Below are 22,802 nucleotides of genomic sequence, written 5' to 3' on the forward strand. Positions count from 1 at the left end.
TAATCATCCCTCCAAAAGTAAGTGAGTGTCAATTCCTGTCTGTGTGTGCATATATGCAAATTGTTCTACAAGCATTCATGTGCGTACCCATGTATCTGCATCCACACCAGTGTGCCTCAGACAGCAGCATTAATTCCCTCTGAGGGTCTCCTGGGATGTGGCTATTATCTGCATCACTAGCACTCTCCCTTGGCTAATACAGGCGCTTCATCATGTCACTGTAATATGGCCAAAGGGATGAAACTATGATCTGGTGTTATAGCTTAATAGCCTATATTAATCAATCCTCGCTGTAGCTCATCTGAAACCTTCTGTCTTCGTCTTTTCTCTCCGTCTTGTTCGCCATCTGTCTGATTTTCAGCTCGCACTACCCTGGTTGAGTCTTTTGTTTTGCGGTGACGATTAATCAGCTGCTCAAGCATTTCTGAATGACTACGGGCAATTGATTTACGTAGACATTTCTGTGTTGCTAAATTCACACACTTTCAAGATGGCATTCATAATGTCTGCAGAGCTTCTTTTTTTTTCTTATAGGAAAAATTAACTTTTTCTATCATAGAGAGTGGGAAAATGGGCAGTTGAACAAATCAAGTTGGACTTTTTCAGAGTACAAGACTAGCACAAAGTGTGTTGCATTAGGGGCAATAAAGACTTAAAGAAGATTCTTGTATGGGTGTCCAAGCCCCTGTTTCTTCCAGACTTTAGCCCAGTCAGTCCCAGTGCAGACATAAGCCTCTTACTGGTTAGATCACACAGATCCACCAGCCTGCTTTGAGCTTTCCGCAGCTTAAAAACACACACCACACACACAGTTACTGGGCTTCAAGTTATTACTGGCATCCCAGCAGGGTATTGAGCAGATGACCTTCCATAATTTTTGTTTGCCTAGAGCCAAATGGGTTCAGTATCCATGAATATGCAATGAATGTCAATACCACAAAGTCTTCAGAATTTTCAGTTTAAGATTTTGGGTTATATATATATATATATACACACATGCTATTATGCATGCGGAGTTTAATTATTTTTGGTGAGCCTGGCTGTGTGTTGCAGACATCTTGTCAACTCAACACTGCAGAAAGGTATTAAAGAGAAAAGTGACAAAAGTGTTAACACATTTATGAATAGAAAATGCCATGTAAGAGTTTTGCTCTGTTATTTACCAAAATAATAAGTTCCCAAACTGACTGGGATATGTGCATGGATGTGAGTGTGCACCGTCCTGAGAGGGAAAGGGAAGGCACAGCTCGTAATGTAGATTTAAGTAGCAGTGGCAGTAGTAGCTTGGGCTTAATGCTGTATCAGCAATACCTGCTATATCATGGCAACATGATACAAGTCATGTAAAAAAGTAGGATAAAATAATTAGAATTCATAAATAATTCAAGTAATACTCCTTAAATGATATATGATTAAATATGGGGGGTTATTACCTTATTAAAACCTTTTTCCATGACTTAAAAAATAATTAAAATGCATATTACTAAAAAGTCCAACAGACAGGATGGTGGCTCTTCCCCAAGAAAAAAAGAGAAATACAGTAAACAAATAGTTTCAATAGATCAAAATATGATCATTTCTGTTTTTAACAAAGAAGCCTGGTCTCCTATTAAAGACCATGGCTAATTTGCAGTTTGTTATTTTTTGCCACGTTTTTGGGGAGACAACAGGTTTGAGAGCTAAGGTTGTGATCCAAATGTTGGCTTTTAAGTCGAGGACTTCAATTAAGAAACAGGCTGGAAAGGCAAGCCATAGCACATGCATGTATGATTACTTAATCAATAAATTATTCAATAACTAAAACATCTGCAGTTCAATACTGCAAGCCAATATGCATACCTGAAATGAACAGTAAGTGCACCCCCGAAACAAACTTCACAAGTAACATTTTTCCTTTACAATAAGTGGAAACCATAAATTCTTAATTAGAGTCATCTTAAATTTAAAACTATATATATAACTATATATATATATATATATATATATATATATATATATATATATATATATATATATATATATATATATATATATATATATCAGATGTCACACATACCCCCATAGCATGACATGAACAGCTAATAATAGCATGTCAGGACCACCCATGGAGGTAACATTGTGCTAAAGTAAATTTTAAGAAAAAACTTTACAAAGCATTTAATCTTATAAAATTTCATCTCATTTTCGAGGCTTGTCAAAAAGTTTTCCCTTTAACAGTCAAATATAAAAGCTTAGTTACTTTTGGGATTTGGTATGGTCATTTTCTCCCCTTTATAAATTGCATTTAATTACATCCAAAGGAATAGTATAGTTTTGCTATAGTACGCAATAAAAGGTGAAATTATGCATTATTTAACTAAGTTTTAAAAGCCAATAAAATAAATTCCTGTGATGATGAAAGGTTCTAAATATATAACATTAACCTTCCACATTACCTCTATTCCACTTCCTACTCCTATACCCCCCATCTATGCCAACACAACAGTCCCTATAGGCATCCCTGCAGCGCCTCATTAGTGTGTGCGTTGAGTTCTTCTTACTTTAAAATGTGTGGTTGTGTGACACTTCCATCAGCAGACCCCCTGTGGCTGGGCTGAGTGCTCTCCCGGCTCTAATTCTATAAAGCCGTCTGCAACTTATTATTACCACCCATTACCGTTGACCATCGTGACACTGTAATAGAACTGTTCCTTTGGCTCCTTGCGCAGACAACACCTCGCAGCCGTTTTTCTATTTCTGTCCGCGTCTCATTCATCCCTCTTCCTGTAGTGTTATTTCCCTGCTTTTTTTAAATTTTTATTTTAGCCACGTCTACCATCAGTTCCCTTTTAATAATCAGATCTTAAGTCTAACCTGGAAACAATACGCAAACGTTCTCTTTCTTTACCTCCGACAACCTTGTTGTTTTTTTTGCAGTCCTCTATTTTTTTCCCCTTTTCCTCTTCTTGATATACATCCTGTCGGTCTGTGTCATTCCTATAACCTTGTGTGTTTCTATAGCTCCACACAATGTCGTCAAAGCCATAACAATGCGCTAAGGCAAGAAAACATAAGGGATGTAATGAGATCTCATTGCAAGGAGATCAAAAGAAATTAAAATATCACAGTATTTCTTGTCAAAATGAAGTCTATGTCATGAAGCACTATTAATGTCAAAGGCTACCATTCATGTTTTTTTATATACATAATAAAACTGATAACAATGTGTGGCTGCAAATTATTTAACATGCCTCCACTTTTAATCATTTATCTGATAACACGTTGGATGGTTGAACTTGGTACAAAAGGAAATGGTGACAGACAATAGAAACCTTTTGCAACCTACAGCCTCTAGCAGCAATAGGTTTGGCATTAATTCAGAGCTTTATACTAATTTCAAGATGCTATTTCACTTAAATCTACTATAGAGAATGAGCACTGTGATATAGGTTGCTACAAACATAGCCACCAGCTGTGTCTATTAAAAGGAATAGAATAGAAATAAAGGAAAAAAAAAAATTCTGCCTACAAAAAAAAAGGTTAAATCAAAACTGTATAAGCGCTAATCCTAATTGTCCCTGTCTTGTAAATGGGAGGAAAGCTAAAAGCCATCCTGGTAGCTAGCTGCAAAACAGTGCTATTTACAATGCACAGCCTGATCAGACCCAAAAGAGCCTTTAAAAGCACAATTTAGATTCACTAAATCTTTATTCTATTCATGAAAGCACACACACAACTATATTTTCAATGTTTTTTTTCTTGGGGGGGGGGGGGGGATTAGGACAATGTTAAAAATTAGATAAAATCTGCAACCTGTAGACTGGGCAAAATTGGCAGAATTGCTTTAAAGCATCTACAAATTCCTCCTATGAGTTTGTGATTTGTCGATATTGTATTTGTGAAATCAAGAGCAATGGGAATTCTTAGTTTTCAAAAAAAATACTGCTAAAGTTTTGTATGTTGAGGTCAATGTATGTCTACACCGTATGAAAATGAAAACCGCACCGGCTTATCTAAAAAAAACAAAAGAACAAAAAGAAAAAAACTTATTTTAACCCTCTTCAAGGTGCCCAAAAAGCAACTTATTTTCCTCAGCAGCGACACACAGCCGCTGGCGGTGACATTGGCAGTCACTCTGCACATGTTCCCAGCCTCTGCCTGGTTTCTACAGTGTGCTCAGCATGTTTGATGCTTGCCTGTCCTCATCCCCGCTCAATTAAGCCCTCTGAATCAGTGGAGGCGCTGGAAGAAAGAGACCTTTATGACTAGCTGTTCAGTCAAGCAAAGCACAGATTACATCAATTTAGGGCGATTCCTGCCTCCTTTGCTCGTCTTGCACAGCAAAACTGATGGGCAGAGTGAGACTAAATGATTCACTGATTGTCTCACAATGACAGGTAGGTAGGCCTGATCTTGCTAAACATAAAAGCATACACTGTAGAGTTCAGAGGAAAATATAGTAGCTTGGTTAATGTAGGCACTTCATGAATGGTGTGGAATGTGTGCGTTTACATCCATTTTGACAAACCACTTTGTCAGTCTACTGAAAGGCACTGAACCTTGCCTTCCAGCTTAGAGAGTTGTGAAACAAAATCGTGTCATGCAGTGATATTAAGATTAAATGCAAGCTAAAGCAAATTTGTGCAAAGATTGCACTTCTGTTTTTGAAATTAGTCTTAAAAGAAAGTCTGCAGACCGATTTCATCATCTGTCAGCTGGCTGTCATATTTCTGTATTCTTTTATTGAAAGTTTAATGGAGCACCTAATATGAAGTCAGCCAACAAAGCACATGTCATCAGCCTTCCTTTGTCACCACTGCATTCTTGGAATCAGCCTTGTTACAGGCCCTTTACAAACCCATCACCCATCACCTATTGATGCTTGGATATGGAGCAAAATGGTTTGGGGATTAACTGGACTGATGGGTTGTAATGGAATGCAACTGACAGCCAATACAATCTCAGTGGTGAGATCCATGGAAAACACGGACAGAATCACATAACAATAAACAGCTAAACCCAGAATCTACCAGACGAACAGGACGCTGCGGGGGCCGCAGCGCGCACACATGCCGTCAAATTGAAAAACGAGCGCTCGCAAAGAGCTCATTCCCTTTTTGACCAAACAAGTGCAGCAGCTAAAGGCTCCCTCCAAATGTACTGGAGGTAGCCCGTACATTTCCTGGGCCAGTACCCAGCAAAGGAGTACTGGCCCAGGTATTCCTGGGTGACCGCGGTCTTAACAAACATGCTACTATCCCACTGCTTCGTGCGCCTGGCAAAATGTGTGGGAAACGTAGGAATTTGTCACAAGAAATGTAGGCAATTGGTATACTTGACTGTGAAGGATAAAAAAAGATCTAATTTGGGCTGCTCTTCGCAACATTTGGTGAATTTTTCGAAAGAATGAATAGGAAAATGATATATAAAATATAGAAAATAGTTGTGATTGTATGGCAGAAAAGTAAAAACTTCTACATTTTAATAAAACGACATCTCCTTGCACTCATTTTATTAGTTCATTTATTCTGAAATGTGTGTAATTTGCTGAACTTGAACACTGATTACAATGATTAATAGTCTCTGGTTAATCAAGTGTCACTATGAAGTGGTTTTGGTCAATGGCCACTGTAAAAGCCCCATATATGTTGAGATCTACTGATCAACTTCAAAATGTCTCATGGAGGAAGAAATTTTATAATGAGGTAGATTTACAACTCATGTAGGGAGGCTATTGGTAAAACATTCAGCGGTCGCTAGGACAATGTGATTGGGACAGTGATCTTGTGTGTGCAGATTATTTGATTGTCTGATTGCACATTTTGAGGGGAGCGTTGGGCTGACATTTTCAAAGTCAACACATTTCAATTTGATCCTAGTTATTAAACAATGTACTCACATTCCATATTACTAATGGAAAAAAGCAGTTACAAAAAACAAGTTAACAGGTTAAACCATTTATGCTTTAAAATGGTTTGAATATTGCAAATATAAGTACCAGTTTTCAAAGGGGTTTTAAAGCTAATGTATGTCATTAAAATGGACATTACAGTGTTGGATTGTACAAATCACACAGCAAGTGCCATCAAAAGTATTTTTAGCCCTAAAGTCGTTTTCACCCTATTTATTGTGTCAGATGTGTGGGTGCACATTAAATATTTATTTTTTCTAACTGTGAGAATTATTTTTTTAAAACATGAAGTAGTGTGACAAATATGAAATATGTATAAGTATAATATTGTCCTATAACATTTTTTTCCCTGCACATTTACATGGAGTTAAATTCACAATGTTCTACTGCAACAGGACTGAGAATGTTATTTTTTGCTGCGACATAGTTTCTCTTGTTTCTTTCTACATGCAGGATGGCCAGACTAAGCTGAAAGTTTGATCGTCTATCAACAGTCCAGGAACACCCTTTTAGCTGAATTGATCTGGCAGCAGGTCCAGCCAGTTTGCTGAGTCAGCCGCTCCAAGCTTTTCAATGTTGAGGTGATTGCATCTTCGTCAGTAGAGTTTACATAGCATAGTATGAAATGAATTATGTTCTTGTCCGGTCATTAGAGCATTTGCGTAATACAGGTGTCCATGTGTGCAATATATGATACGTCTTAAAGTCATTACGCTCATTGTACCAAATCTTTTAATACATTTGGAAAGGCTTAAGATCAATAAACTTGTGTTGCAGTATCATATTATACTGTATCACATGGTATAGAGAGATGAGGTTGGGGTATTATTTACTTCAAGTCACCTATCATGATGCACCACAGGACGGCCAGGTATATTGGCAATAGTTTCCTGGGGGTATAAGGATGCAAACACAACAACAACTAAGAAAGGACTTAAACCATTTTTAAGGCCAAACTAATTGGTGATTTCATTTTTTAAATGTCTCCCAATGTTAACGGCAGCAGCTCTTAGATTCTCTACATTAAAACGGGACTTTGATTTTTAAAGTCAAAAAAAGCTTTACTTGCACCAAGTTTGAGTTCACACACTTTGACTAACAGTCTGTCACTTTCTTACAGTCTGGCAGCTCTTCATCTTTCTGCTATTCTCTCTGCTTTCAGCCCGTCTCACATCAGGCCCTAAATTGGTATATCACATTTCAGGAAAGGTGATTGGCATCATGCTCCTGTTAGTGATGATTTTCCAGACTTCTTTTATCAGTCAAATAAGGTAAAAAAAAAGATTCTTAACTCATTTGTAGTTTAAATTTACAATTGGTCAACATAAAACTGCCATTTACTTTATAAATGAGAAAATGTCTTCTTCAATATTAAACTAAACTCAGCTTTTTTTCTGTCACTGCCATCATATTTAATTTAAGACTTCAAACATACTTTATGCAGGTTTCTGTTCTATTTTGCTTCCCCGTTTTCAAGTTAAGCACATGGAATATTTGAAAAATGGAGGAAATCAGATAAACGTATTGGGTAGGGTTGGGCGATAAATCGATTTATTAGAATTTAGAAATTTTTTATGGTTTCATTTTTGGAAAATCTGGATTTTATTTTTCAGGTTTGTTCCACATCTTTACTATAGGTGCCAATAAATGTGAAGGGTGCTGTAATATCATCACCACTAGCTAAATTTACATGGACAAAAGTAATTGGAATAAACGGCCGATCGGAATAAAAAAGCGTCATGTAAACAAGCCAATCGAAATATGACGAGTGGATTAAGCTCAACCGGAATTAAATTATATTCCGAATAAGAGGGATGGTTTATGCCGATTGATAATCCAGTCAACGTACATATAAACGTTGACTCGTCAGGCTCAAGTTATTCCGAATGTGGCTAACTGACCCAAGTGCGCATGGGCGCCCAACGTAAACGTGACGAAGTTTCGCATTGTTGAGTGGCGGAAATGCGTCGGGAAGCAAAACTATTTGGGCTCCCGATACCACCTTTTTTTAGATTAGATTAGATTCAACTTTATTGTCATTACACAGGTACAGGTACAAGGCAACGAAATGCAGTTTAGGTCTGACCAGAAGTGCAATAGCAGCAAGAGCAGAATAAACAATGGTTCCATAAGTACAGGACATGGGTATTTACTGAATAAATATAGAGATGGATACTATTATAAACAGAATTTTACTGATAGATTTGTCCTATGAATATAATATATAGATAACTAGTATTGTGAACTAAATTTACAGCTGAATATGTACCGAATATAATGTACAGATGGATATTACTATAGAGTTTTTACAGATATGTACAATAGCATAATAGATATGTACAATAGCATATGTACAACAGATATGTACATTAGCATAATAGATATGTACAATAGCATAATCGAAAAATATATAATACTGCTTTGTTTACTATTTTAAGGGAATCTGATAACTGTCAGAGTGGTTCTATTTTGAATAAAGTCAGGTGCATATACAGTACACACAGATTATGATCAAATTAATTGATGGTGTGCCCGTATAAATGGTAAAACCTGATTATTTAATCTGAAAACATTTAAATCCGATCGTGAAATTTTGTACATGTGAACCATACGTAATGTCACTCTTCAGAAAAAGGTGCCATCATCTTCTTGTTTGTCTGCCTTATTTACCATTCCTCTCCTCTCAATTTTTTGTTGTTGTTGTTGTTGCTTTGGTCTTGGCAAGCCTCATCAGTCGGACAAACGACCAACTCCCTTGCATGGCGATCCATGTGCAGTGCTCAGATGGAGATGTATTTTTACAACAGAGCGGATAAGATCATACCAAAGCCAGGGAAGAGCTTAAAGCTGCCAAACTCTCTAAAGTAGCTTTCAAGTGATAAAAAGTTTTGGTGCCCCCTCGACAGCTCATTCAGCCAAGAATGGAAGTGTGAATATGGACATTTGTGTGTGGAGGGGGAGTGGGCTACAGATGGGATGCAAACACTGAAGATAAACTGCAATGACCAACTGCAATTATGTGCTATTTAACACACCAAATAGTGATAATTCCTTTGTTGATGAGACGTGTTAGAAAATACCACCCTTTTAAATTCTAGGGTTTTGCCTGTTTAGTAATTGTCTGGGGTTTTCAGGGCATACTTACACATAATGTTGATTATATAATGTTATAAGCTGATAAACGCCAGTTATTAACTGATAGGTGAACTATATTATGTTTGTACTTTGAATACACTTCTATTTATAACTAAATTTAAATAGAAAAGCATCATAATATTCATCTTAAAGTGTTGAGAAATGTGAAGAGGTAATGACTTCATTAAGAGATTTATGTTTTAGGTATTATTTCCTCTCTGTATACCCTAAAGTTATTTATGTAGCTTGGAGGTTAGAAACAGACACCCACACTCTATATACTCACTTCCTTATTATTATTGCACTTATGCCTGCATTACCAGCACTACCTTTCCCATCTACTTAGTGTACAGCCTCAAAGTGAGGCGTGATTTGAATATCCAGAGGAGATAAAACACCGTGGTCGGCACCATCGGTCTGGTGGATTTCTCCTGCTTTAAACTGGCAGAAGCTATGACTGCATTTTGATTTGTATGAAATGGAAAATAGTTACAACATTTTTGGTGGGTGGGTGTTTTGTTTTTCCCAAGGATTAATAGGATAAATTCAAATTTTGTTCTAAAAAAAAAAAACTGTGAACATTTAAGTATTAATCATTCAGGTAACATTGAAACTCTTACCTAAATAATGATTCTTCAAGCGCCATTTCTTCTTAATTTAAAAACACTGTATTATAATATAAAATTACCTTTTTACCACTCTAGTAAGTCAATCTCTAATTGGCCTTCACTTTGGGAATACTTGGAGATGGATATTCAACTTCTGGCTTGAAAATAATCTATTCCACGGTGACTTTCAATATCTTATTCATGAATTCAATTTACCCCGATAATGAACTAAGGGTTTCTAGAAATAAAATGACCTTTAACCTCAATAAAGCAAATGAAGCACTTAAACTTTATAATGAAATAGGAAGTGTGGGGTATGTTTTGACATACCCAGAGAATGAGAAGGAAACCTGAATGACCAACCACATTCAGACTAAAAGCTAATGACTTGATGGTCGCTGCTGATGAATATCAGGGCATAAACAAACGCTGCTATACTACAAAATACATTTTAACTTCATACAAAGGCATATGCTTCTTCTGAAATAAAGGGATGCCCAGTGAAAATGTAAAATAATTCACACATTCTGCATGTCTACAAAAGATAGAAAAGCAAATGTTAAATCTAATCAAATTAGACTTATAGCAAATTATTTTACCCCTTTAGGAAAATCTGACTTACCCCATTCTTTGGATAAGCCACCCATCCGAGGTCTCCCATCACAGAGCGAGAATCCAGCAGATTCACTTTTTCAAGAAGAAAAAAAGACAAACACGAGTACATTAATGTACTGAATTTTTTTAATTTCAATTATTTAAAAAAGTCAAATATTAGGTGAGACATTGTCACGATTTCCAATGCAGACATGTACTTACAATCAGTTCTGATTAGTTTTTCTTTTTGTCTGCATGTCTGTTTTGTATTATTTTCAAAGCTCCACCATATATTGAGTGTTGTGCATATGCTCTGCATGCTAACAATATATTTGGCTGGTTGGATGCGGGTGTAGAGTCCTAAATATCAGCGTCCTATATAAAATTTAAGTCAACAGAGAGAGGCGGGGACATTGGAATGATGAGAAACAAGCATTATTAGGAAATTATGGATAAATCGCAACTTATACCATTACCAATGTTATTGAAAATCCATATATGCTAATATCATTAAGCACTGTTATTTTTAATACAAACTTTATAATGAATTAAACTATGATCTCAAACCAATGACTTAAAAGAATACTGAAAATTTCACACCCAACAAAAGGCAAAAAAGTGCAGCAACTAAGGTGTAATTTTAAAGTGAATTTAAAACAACCATAATACCAAAAGGGCAATTAGTCAATGACAAAAAAGGCAACGTGTGCAGATGTTCGCATTGTTTTAAGCAGAACTGAAGATTCTCCTGCCTTTTTCGCCAAAAAGTATTATTCTTTATACTTTAATGGAAGTAGTTGAGACAGTAGCTCAAACGTATTCACCAATAAACCTCCCTGGCTCAGCCTCTCAAATGAAAGATGTCGACTGCAACCACTTGAGTGGCAACTCTACAGTCACTTAGCTTCTCTACCTGTAGTGCCTGAATGCTTCTTCTGCGGCAAAATTGCCCAGGGTCATAGCAAAAAAAAAAAAAAAAAAAAACAGCATCTGACTGTGGTGACCATGACCTCACAGCGAAAGGTTTCCAATGCACTTTGCAGGACTTGGAAAGTCAAAGCGAGTACGTCATCCAGCTGCAAATTGTCTTTGCTGGCCGGGTTGGGATGGTTCAGTGCACGTTAACAGACAGTTCTGCTGTAAACACACTGGCTGTGGGAGAAACAGGCAGGTGTAAAGACTTAAGTGACTTTGACAGGGGCTGAAGCCTTTTTTATTTTTCCAGATGACTGGGTCAGGACAAACTCTCAGCAGCGGTTTAACGAGCCCCTCATAAATTACAAACACATGATGAATGGCTTTTCTGGTGGCTCCCGAGTCTTTCTCTGCTGCAGCTTGCCGTGTCATAAAAGCAACTCATGTTCTGGAGTTTGGTACGCCTTATCTGTTCTAGGATAATGTTTGTCTAATCCAACGATAAGCGTTCAAGGCAATCTAATGTTTAGAATTGCAGTTAATTGAAGCGGTTTAGGACCCACATTAAGAGAAAAAGGATAAACTGTCTTAGGATCTGCCGCTTAATGCGTTACTCCAAGACTTTACACAACTCTAAACTCCTTTGTCAGTTTTCAAACTAAATTAAATATAATGGAGGACCTTGACTGCAAAAACATGACCGGGTGAAATTTTATTGTTGAGATGTTGCATATAGCTCTTTGATTTTGTTTTTGTTTTGCTGGGGGGGGGAGAAATAGCACAAGAGAAATGGCATCTTCTCTGGACAGGCTAGCAAGTTATGGGGATTAAACATCACAGCCACTAAAATGTCCAAATTGTTATGCAAAACTCTAGCAAATACCATTTCAGTTGTGCTTGCTAACGTGTTAGCAGCAGTGGTAAATGCTGCTAACATGTCCAAATTACAACAACACGGAAGCTGCCATCCCATTTGTTTTTGCACTAAAGGGTAAATTCCCCTGTTTTAAGGAATTCCTGGTCAAAATCTTAAATAGTTAGACTGGTTAAACCTGGACAAAAGTGTTCTACAGTAAAGGTGCAGTGAGATCCCATCATTTCAGATCTCCTGATGTAATATTGTCAGGATATTTTTGTTGTGGCACGCTATCTTAAATCAGCGCAAGTATGCAACTACTTCTGGTGCAGTAAGTGCAAGTATTATCATAAGCCCTAGATACAAAGCCCAATTATTTAAAGGAATAACAATCAAACTTTTACCACTCAGGGGGCTGTTTAGCACTGTCTGTAGACCAAAACAAGATGTGTGACAAACCATGACTTTCTCTAGCTATATATTTTTTGCAGCTTTATGTGATACCATGGCATTTTTTTAATTTTTTTTAGGTTGCCTCATGGTGCAAAAAAATACTTGACCCTCATCTAAATTGGTCCATGTGCCAAATAAAATGGAATCTGCCTTCCCCCCCGACAAAAAAGGTATAAGAAAATAGAGACTGACCAATTACCCATGCTTTATATAATCAGTAGATATACAATAATCCAGTTCAGCTTTAATGCTATACTGAATATATTTCAGTTGTTAAACTCAAGCTCCACATATAAAGGGGGGCAATTATTTTCAAATTTATTAGTCTTTTTTAATTTACAATGGATTTTTATCTGATAGTGCACCCATCAGGCTAAAATTTACAAGGGTGGCAGCCTTGACATGGTGCAGTAAAACATGTAATTAGCTGTAGTCCTAATAAACAATAATGTTCTTGTTATGGTAATTGAATTTTTTTCACCTAAAACAAACAGCAGAATTATAAAAAAATTGTAACGTCCTGCTTGTTAGTTAAATATGAAAAACAGCGAGAGAGAGAAAAATAAAGCTTCCTGACTATAGGTCTGAGGTGAATGATTCTTTCTGTTTAGAGATTAAAACTCCCAAAGGAGCAGAAACAAGAAACTGTTGTCCACTTATAACCGCCTGACGTGCACAATCTTTTCAGTTATAAATGGCGCGATAAGCACTGTGAAAAAGAACAGCCAATCCTCAAAGGCAAACAAAAGGAAAGCGACCCATAAAACACCTGCAGACAAGAGTGCATAACAAAACACGAGGACAAAGCTAGCACTGTAACAAAAGTACACTTCCCCCTCACTCACACACTCAAACCGCGACTCGCCGTCTCTCCAGCTCTGCTGAGAATAATAAAAGATGTCCTTAGGAGGTGATTAGACTTCTAATTAGGCCATAAAGAACAGATAAGTGATACTGAACTAGATCATAAGGGATACGTTACCTCTTTACTTTCTCTCCCGCTCTCAAAGGATAAAACCCGACAAGTCGGAGCCCAGCAACGACAAGCATCTCCGGAACGTGTTATTAAAAGTCATCAGGGCTGAATGAATGGAGGGACTTTAAGTCTTGAGCGACATTATTTCAAGGATAGAGATTTGAAATACGCTGAAGAGTGGGGGATTTTCTGCCACGGATATGCTAAAGCTTCTCACGCAGATTAGCGTTAGATATGAGCACTTTTGATACTCTCATTACTTCCAAATTTACCTTAATGATTTTTACCTCGTTCTTCCCAGTGGAATCTGACACAACATGTCGTGTTTTTTTTTTTCCGAAATACTTGCTCCTAGACAGTTTCTACCTTTCAGCACCTCCTGCTATTAGATTGCGGCATTTACATGCTAGCTTTTGATTGTTCTTGGCTAAATGCTCTGCTCCCCATCTGCTCTCTCTGCAACACACAGAGAGGCAGATATAAACTTCTCTCAATCCTGCTGTGAGGAATTTTCCCCTTTCCCCTTAATTGTGTTGAATCAATAATGTGACAAACTGCGATTTTTTTTTTTTAAGATCTCCCTAATATTAACAGTCTGAACCAGGCGATAGGCTCTATTTTTGAACATCCTCTAAAATTAATCAATTTCAATAAGAATGGCTTAGCTTCGGGAGATGAAATTAATCACAGAAGTGTGTACAGTTTTTCTTGTAACGATTTGTCGGAGGATTCATCACTTCAGGAAACTGCTTCCATTAAAATAAACATCGGGGATTATTCTTCTTTTCTGATGTTCTATCGGCTTCCAACAAATACAAAAATGCTACAGGTGCGTCTCAAAACAGGTGTATTTCAGGCAGTTTTGACGATCATGGCCAAACAACATCATGGGGAAGTCTGGCTGCAAAGCGTCCCTGCTAAAGAATCTGACTGTTCACTAAGTCCTATATCCGAGCAGACGAATGAAAAATAAAGATTTCCCAGATGAATTTTATTATTGGACGTTAGCCTAATGGGGTTTTTCCCCTCTTCAGTTACAATAAATTAGTCAAGTGAGAGAACTGGCTGATTTAATTATGGGCTGTGCTCTTCCCTTCAATTATGCATGCAATTCTATGATTATCCATCGCAGTGCAAATATTAGCCAAATTAATCTTGAATGTGTGTCGAAAGTCTGATTTACTTTATGTAGTCCATGTTTTGGAAAAAAAAAATAAAAGACCAAATTTTAAAAGCGACAAAAAAAAAAGATGAATAGTTGATAATTGGAGACAACAATAATGGCCACAATGTCAATGTGTTTCAGAGGGTCTCTGTTTACTGTTGCACGCTGATCAAGCTAAAGGTCTAAGTCTCATATTTTTTTTGTGGACAACAAACCCCCCTCCAGTGATTAACTGCGTGTATTTTCTAGGCAAGACTAGTTTTACACCTTTCAGAATGGTGACAAACTGTGTCTCATCCTATTAAGTACAAAAAGGTAATTCCTGAACCCCTGGTGCAATAATTTCAACCCTTGGGATCCAGAGACAAAGACGTAAAGCAACACAATGTGGCAGGACTTCTGAAAGGTGCCCGGCAGACCCCCTTCCAAGCGCTTTGAAAAGCCTCTCATTGGGAGTCACTTTTGTGAATCTAAACTTTGACCAAACAAATCCATCATGGAAAAGAATACGCGGACTGATGAATGTTCCCCATTTCCCAGAGAGCGTAATGCTGTCTAACAGCCCGGAACAATACCCTTCATCTGGCACTATTAAAATGCGGCTCACTGTGCTAACAAAAGCCCCCAAATAATACCCCGGCCCCCTTTACCTAACTTTGTAAAGTACTTCTGTATGTACTTTACAAGTAGACATCAACCCCCATGAGATTCTCAGGGTTCTGATAACTCTATGTACCACAGTTTGATGGCATTGGACAAAAACTAAAAAACAAAAATGTTACAGAATGATTTAAGTGCTTTGAATTAAAACCACAGAAGCACAAATTATTCCCCAAGAAGCAAAAAATAATCTAACTGTGACTGTTACGTTATATATTCATGTTAAAAATATAATTTATTTGTTAACTTTATTTCAACACATAGACTTAGGAAAAAATATATAACAAAATACTAAATTAACTGTAATTTCAGAGTGCCAAGCATGCAGAATATAATATATGTTTTCCATTTTACTCTTCATAGAGCAAAGCAAGGTGCTATTAGCTGGTTAATTAGTATGGCTACCTGCACTGGTACCCACCGCTAAGTCGGACATAGCAGCTTTAGCATGCAAATAGTCGTTTTAAAACAGTGTCAAACGAATCAGCGATAGGTGATGCGTTTTTCATTTCCACATCATGCTAATATGTGTTGTTGTTGTTGTATTTGTTTGTTTTTACCAGACATATTTCCAAATGGTTGAATTTTTCCTTACTGAAAGTGAGGTAGCCTTCTTTCAGCAAACTGATCAGCAGTGCACAGCAACAGTTCAAGGAGCAACAATGTGTCAGTACTCAGACTCAGGTCAGTCTGTCACCTTTTCTCACACCTGATGACTGGATTTTATAGGCATAGCATCCGCCTGTTCAGTAGCCTTGGTATTCAGTATCTTTATTCAAGCCACCAGCAAACCCCTACGTATAATTGTCCACATCCATACATTCATGAGCGGTTGCAGGTCTGCATTAAAGTTCACTGAAATTATTTTAATTATGCAGAGTAGAGGGGTTTAAAGATCAAGTTGCATATCATGGTTAAATAAGTTTTTTTTCCCCTCCCTGCTAAAAGAGGTAAAAAAATACGGTCATTGCCATTTTTATATGATGTTGGAATTTTGTGCATCCCCAATTGGAAAACATCTGTTGTTTCCTCTTACACTGAAGTTAGCACATGATTGGAAGCTTCCAATCCAGTAGCTCAATAAAGGGCTGTTTCACTTTCTTACACTTTAAAAACCAATGGGAACAAATTAGGAACCCTAGAAGCAGTGCTGAATCTGAATCCATTGGGGGGGAATATACACTTCAATGTCAGACCTGTCAATCGTAGAGAAATTGGTTGGAGTCTGACCGCTGTATCTCTAAGTTCGATATTATTGTTGAATAATATTAAGGTGATATTTACAGAAACTAACCCACATTTTTTCCCCATCATATTTTGTTTTCCTTTTCCATCATCACAAAAAAAAATACACTAAATCTGTGAAAACCTCGTTCACTATGAGCTGGATCAGAGGTGGGCATAATCTATCCAACTGGCCAGGTGTAATATTGGCAAGCAGATTCTGGATGCATGGGACCTGAATTATTACATTCTCCCACACATAGCATCCAAGCAGTCCAGTTCCACTGTAAAAGTGCACACAACAAAATTACACCGCCGATGGTCAGTCTTCATTTTGCGCAGCTCTACCAACGTGTAAGAGTAGATTTGAAAAGTCTATTACTAGATCAGTAATGTTTTATGCTTTAACAACATTTGTTTTAATTTTAAGCTTATTGTAGCTGTTAAACTTGCATAATCTCTACTCAGAAATACTGACCTATACAAACACGATGACAATTGTTCTGATAATTGTATTGGTTCAATTCTAACCGTTTATTTTAGCAGTGTAGACCCTTTATTTTATTGTATGTTTTAAAACACGCAAAGTAACCCAGTTAGGCTGCAGCCCAAGTCGGCATTTAAGAAGTAGGGAGGGGGAAAAAAATTAAAAACCCTTGACATTTAAAAACTTTTCTTTTTCTTTTAACATGATGATGTAAAGTCAGGAAAGACGATGAGCGCACTGGGGTCGTTGTAATGCAGTGAAATGAATAGGACATGCTCCAGGAAAATGTTTAAGACTCATCCAGCCAGTTCTGCTTCTTAATGCGCCTCTGCTACCGCGTCCAAGTGCGCTGGTAATCTGACAGGAACATGCTCTGTTCAAAGGTCCATTTTTTTATTATTTCTGCTTTTATCTCGTCGGAACACACTATCATTAGAGGCTTGTGGAACAGCTGTCATGAATTTACCTGCTTCGGTGACACTAGACAACCCCCTTCTTTTGTACGGCAGTGTCAGAGCCACAGCAACACACGAGCCTGACGGTGAAAGAGCACCGGAGGGAGGCTGCAAACCTTTCACCGATCCGACTTTTCGGAGCCAATTAAAGCCCGATTTAAGCAGCGCGCTCGGGATTGCCGTCGGTGACCCCCCCAAAGCGCGTCTGTGCCGCTTTACCTTCATTTGCGGGGATGCACCACGCTCCGATCACAGCCAGACTCCAAGTCCACGTCCACGCCACCGGCCGAATGCCACAACTCCTCCAACGAGATTGCATGGCGCATCCAAAATTAATTAAAAATGTAAAAAAAAAAAAAAAAAATCAAACAAAAAAGAAAACCGGTGACGGTGGCAGCTCGTTCCTAAACAACTGCAGCTTCAGTCAGAATCAGGCGGGAGACCCGGTGGAAACCATTTTTATTGTTCAACGTCCGCTGACGGAGATTAGAGCTCATGTTCTGCTGCGACCGGAGGACGGTAATAATGAGGAGCGGAGTGCGCTCTGGTTTGGGGGAGGCGGGCAGCGCGCCGGAGGGGGGGCGGAGTAAAAAGCGCAAGGTCTCTCCAATCACAGACCACCCACAGGTGAAACCCGCTGCTGCTGGACTGCTGTCCGAGTGATCATCGATCCTCACTCCGTTCCACTTTAGTTCTCAGCCCATTAGTCTGTAGTTGCGTTTGGGGTTGCTCCATCTCTGACTGGCCTTCTGACTGCATGTATGAGAGCAGGGAGGAGCTATTGGGTTAAAAGCTTTACAATTTGCTGAGTCCTCTTGTGAAAGCTGACATGGTGAAATAAATAAAAAGGTATTATCAGCTTAAAACTGATGAAAGAATTATCTGATTGTCTCATAAAAAGTTTATGGTTTTGTTTATTGCTCCACCTGAAAGGCAAATATGATTAAGAAGCGACAATGCATATGCGTTCAACCCTCTTGTGAAGAATTGTTCTAAATGCATATATATTTTTTTGCAATTTTCAGTTAACTCAAACTCGTTTGCCTTGTGTACGAAAATCTATTCTATGTTAAAACTATTGAAAGAAAGTTGCTGTGCCTTGCAAAAGTACTCACACCCTTTAATCTTTTTAAAGGTTTGCAAAATCACAACCATAAACCTCATTGTCATACAATTTTATGTTATAGAACAACACAGTTCACATTTTTTAAATAAAAAGTGGAAGGAAAGGAATGCATGCATTTAAAAAAAGTCAAACAATTTGAAAAAAGTGCATGCATATGTAGGCTACTTTACTCTGACATCCATAAGTAGACTCCAATGCAACATCCAGCCATCCATTTTCTAACACGTCTATCCCTTGTTGGGTCGCGAGGGGTGCTGGTGCCTATCTCCAGCTGTCTCCAATGCAACATATTGCCCTCAAATAATGGGTAAGTAGAATAAAATATGTTCCATGAAGGCGTCTGAGGTTCCTTAGAAAACATCAGATAACAAACAGGATCAGGAAATCCAAAGAACACGTCAGAACGGTCAGGGCTACAGCCTTGTAGGAGTTCAAAGCACATAGAGGTTCTGACAGATTACTTAAAGTTTCCAGCACCTCACAAAGCAATGTTGTGTTCATCATCTGAAATGAAGAGAACATTGCATAACGGCAAACGTTCCAAAGCATGGTCATCCAGAACAGGACAGGAGACATTTGATCACTTAAGCAACAAAGAAGCTCTTGGTAACTTTGGAGGAGCTACAGAGATCCACAGCTCTCCTTTTACCTCCACTTCACAATTAAGCACTACTTGAAGTACAGGCGACAGATGAGTGAAATCAGTTTTAAACGGGCTCTGTGGTCCTTTCCAATGTATTTAAATGTTTTAGTCTAAACGGTTGCTATGTTTAGGCTTACGAAAATGTGCAAAAAGTATGTCATGGCCATCCATCACAGGCCTTTCTAATGATTTTAACAATTAAGATGCACCTTTTTTGAAAATGTTGTGGCTGCTTCATTGTTTGCTTTCTTGCTAAACCAAGGTGTGAGAAAGAAATTGTTTTCCTGTATATTCCTTTTAACGAAGGGATGGAAACGCGCGGCTTCGCGATGTGGTGTTTTTGTCTGGTTTCTTCACCGGCTTACCGTCTGCTGCCATGTTGTTTCAGTTTTCCAAGTATAATTAGAATCTTTGAGCATATTTTGGTTCAGTTCCTGGGGCTTACTCCACCGACACCTCCCACGCTCCATGTGTATCCACAGACTTACACATCCTTAGATGCATCGATTTGGATCACACTTTCACATTTAAGGAGTACACATCTGTATCCCTGACACGCCTGTCCAGTCCAGCAATTCACTCTTACTTATTTTTCACCCAAAGTTCCTGTCCCCAGTGATGCGGCAGGCATAACCACAACTGTGGGTGTAATGCAAGGGCGGCGGTGTATTGTAGATGTGTAAGGTTCTGATCAGTACCGACAGCAGGTGTGGAGGTGGTTCTGATGAGCCAGAAAACGGTTGTCTCCGTGAGGTGTTAGTTCAATCCCATAAAAGGTTCGCAGAAAGAAGTGTAAGAAAAATATACACCTCCACATCACTGTTATCGTCAGATTTCACTGATACATTTTCTCTTATTGTTGTGTGAGGAGTTATTACTTTTTGTTCTTTTGAAGGTGTTGGTAAATGACAAACCGAAGTGAAATGTATTTGAAATATAATCTGATTGGTAATTATGAGGACTGATTTTATTAGGTGCAGAAGAAGGCAGGAAATTAAAAAAACATATGAAAACAGAACATGGCTAAACTAATTAGCAGCACACAATATTATATAAAAACATTAATATCCTGACTGGGTCATGTAGAGTCACATGAACTGATTTGATCAAACAGAAATGTACTTGTTTGTGTTCCAAAAACATTTTGGAGCCTTTCAGGAATCTCATAAGAATTTATTATATGTACCATATCAGAGTATTTCTGTTATTTTTGAACAAGTCTACCCCATCTGTTTTTAACCATTGCTACCATACAACCACAGTATATTTGCATTTGACTTTAAACACAAGCAGTTGTTAATGGTTTCTTTTTTTATTTCAGGAAAACATAAATGATGTTTCTTCTACCAGCTGTTCTTTTCAGGTATAAATAATTTTGAAGTAAATATAACATGTCAAAAATTTATTTTGGTATAGTATCTACATGCGCTTTAAAAATGTATAAAATCTGATTAATTTAATCACATGATTTGTGAATGACAGAACACTTCTTCTTGCTTTTCACTCACATCCAGATTCACTGAGATTTCACCATGAAATGTTTTCAGATTTTGAAACAGATTTAGAACAAACAGACTCTTCTTAACACTTGTCATTATTTGCCAGTGAGGAAAGTGTCATTGTAATCATATCCAGTTTTCATAAAAACAAACTTTTGACTATAACCATTTAATGATCTACTGAGCCCCTAAAGGGACATTGTAGGAAAAAAATATTTAAAAAAATTTCTGGCGTGCACCGAGAATTTTTTTTTCCTCTGGGATTTTTGCCCATTTCCTCAAGGCACAACTGCTCCAGCTCCTTCATGTTGGATGGTTTTTCCTTGTGAATGGCCAGATTTTTCGTCAAACCACAGATACTCAATTAGATTGAGGTCTGTACTTTGACTAGGCCATTCCAACACACTTCAATGTTTCCCCTTAAACAACTCGAACGTTGCTTTAGCAATATGCGATGGGCAGTGACTTGCAAAGATTTTTTTTAATTCTTATTTCATACTTATTTATATACTCGATTTCACGTCAAAAACTATCTTGTAGACCCCTGTCATTTAAAATGAGTTTAAGAACATTTAAATTACAGGTTGGAATGCAACCAAATTGGTAAAAAGCCAAATTGGATTTTGACTTTCACACAGCACTGTATATTAAACGTGTTTCCAAAAAAAAAAAAAAACATTTTGGTGCAATCTGATGTGGCGCTTCCTTGAGGGCTTAACAGTCAGCTGTGATTTTCTGTCTGCCCACTCATACCAGTAGGGGATGGAAATGGAAAAACAAGGTCGTTTGGGGTCAGTTTAGCGCGCAGCACACACATACATGTTTGCATTTCTCTCCCACTGTCTCTTATCTTTCACACATGCCAAAAACCCAGAATTTTTTTTTTTTTCCAGGGTGAACCTTGTTGGCACAGTAAGGATTTCTGCATCTGTTGAAGGATTGGAAAGTCAAAGCTGAGTCAATTTTTGAACTGAAGGGATCTCACTTCACATTTACACAAGCACTCAAATACAAAGGTCTTTTTTATTGCTCTGTATTTCATTTTAAAACACACTCAAATGTTAGTCAAAGACAAATTTGTAGTCCATGTGTTTTGAATCAAGGACAAAGCCTTATACCAGGGCTGCCCAAACTTTTTCACTGAGAAGGCCAAAATTAAAATCTATTGGAGGGCCCTGGGCCAAATATAATAAACCAAATGCAAATGCTTCTTAAAGTTAAGTCCTTTTATTTGCATAGAACTACTAACCTTCCTTTCTGTTTGAGGAACATCAGAAAACACAAGATATAACAAACAATGCATATTTTGTATTTAAAACAAATGCCAAAATTTTAGTATAATTGTACTGAATTGCTAAATGTTACAACGTGCCTATCCAATAGCAAAACACTGTAGCAGCAACCATAACACTAGTGAGAAACATAAAGCTTTGGCTTTTATCAGTCTCTCAATATCAGGCTGCAGCTGACTCACTGAGAGGGTGAGGATGTCCTGTAGGCGTGGGTCAGTCAGAGTGTTTCTAAGCCTGGACTTGTTGAGGTTCATTAAACTAAAGGTCTGCTCACAGATGGAAGTGCTGCCAAACAAACTTAACATAACCTGTGCCTGTTTCCGAACGTGTGTGTAGAAATCTTCTGAAGTTGTTCTTTAGCTCAGAATCCCACTGAAACTCAATGATCTCCATCTGAATGTCATCAGGTACTGAGTCCACACTCATGTTAAAGGACTGGGAAAACAGTTTTCCAAAAGTCCTCAAACCACTTTGAAAACTCCTGGTCCAGGTTCTGGAGAAGGGCTGCATATTCAGGCAGTCTCTGCTTCACCAGTTCAACCTCTCTCAGACTGGGGAAGTGTGCAAGGTTTCCTGGGAAGAAGAGCAATGGCTGCTCAGACTTAAAGCAAAAACACAATAGGTATAAAAAAAAGTTAACAAAAATAGAGATTATTTTTTATGCACATGAAAAAGTGTCCTTTATGTAGGCATACACTCCAAATAACAGCACATTTTAACTGTTTAGCATTGTTAAGGTACAGGTAAACGTGTGCACCTATACTTACATATCCACATATGAAAACAATAATGCCACATTTATAATGTAAAGTTCAAGCTGCAAA

At 37.8% G+C, this 22,802-nt stretch overlaps 1 protein-coding gene across 1 annotated transcript in view; it reads right to left on the minus strand.

The window, feature by feature from the left end:
- Positions 1–18,076, minus strand: part of LOC105919527 (ephrin type-A receptor 5) — a gene marked incomplete in the record, with an annotated part of 77,750 nt that extends 59,674 nt beyond the window's left edge. The window contains 2 exon segments of the mRNA XM_036140115.1: positions 10,256–10,320; positions 17,638–18,076. Coding sequence (XP_035996008.1) covers positions 10,256–10,320; positions 17,638–17,737 — 165 coding nt within the window.
- Positions 18,077–22,802: the final 4,726 nt, after the last annotated feature.

The sequence above is a fragment of the Fundulus heteroclitus genome, chromosome 8 (assembly GCF_011125445.2).
Source record: "Fundulus heteroclitus isolate FHET01 chromosome 8, MU-UCD_Fhet_4.1, whole genome shotgun sequence".
NCBI lineage: Eukaryota > Metazoa > Chordata > Actinopteri > Cyprinodontiformes > Fundulidae > Fundulus > Fundulus heteroclitus.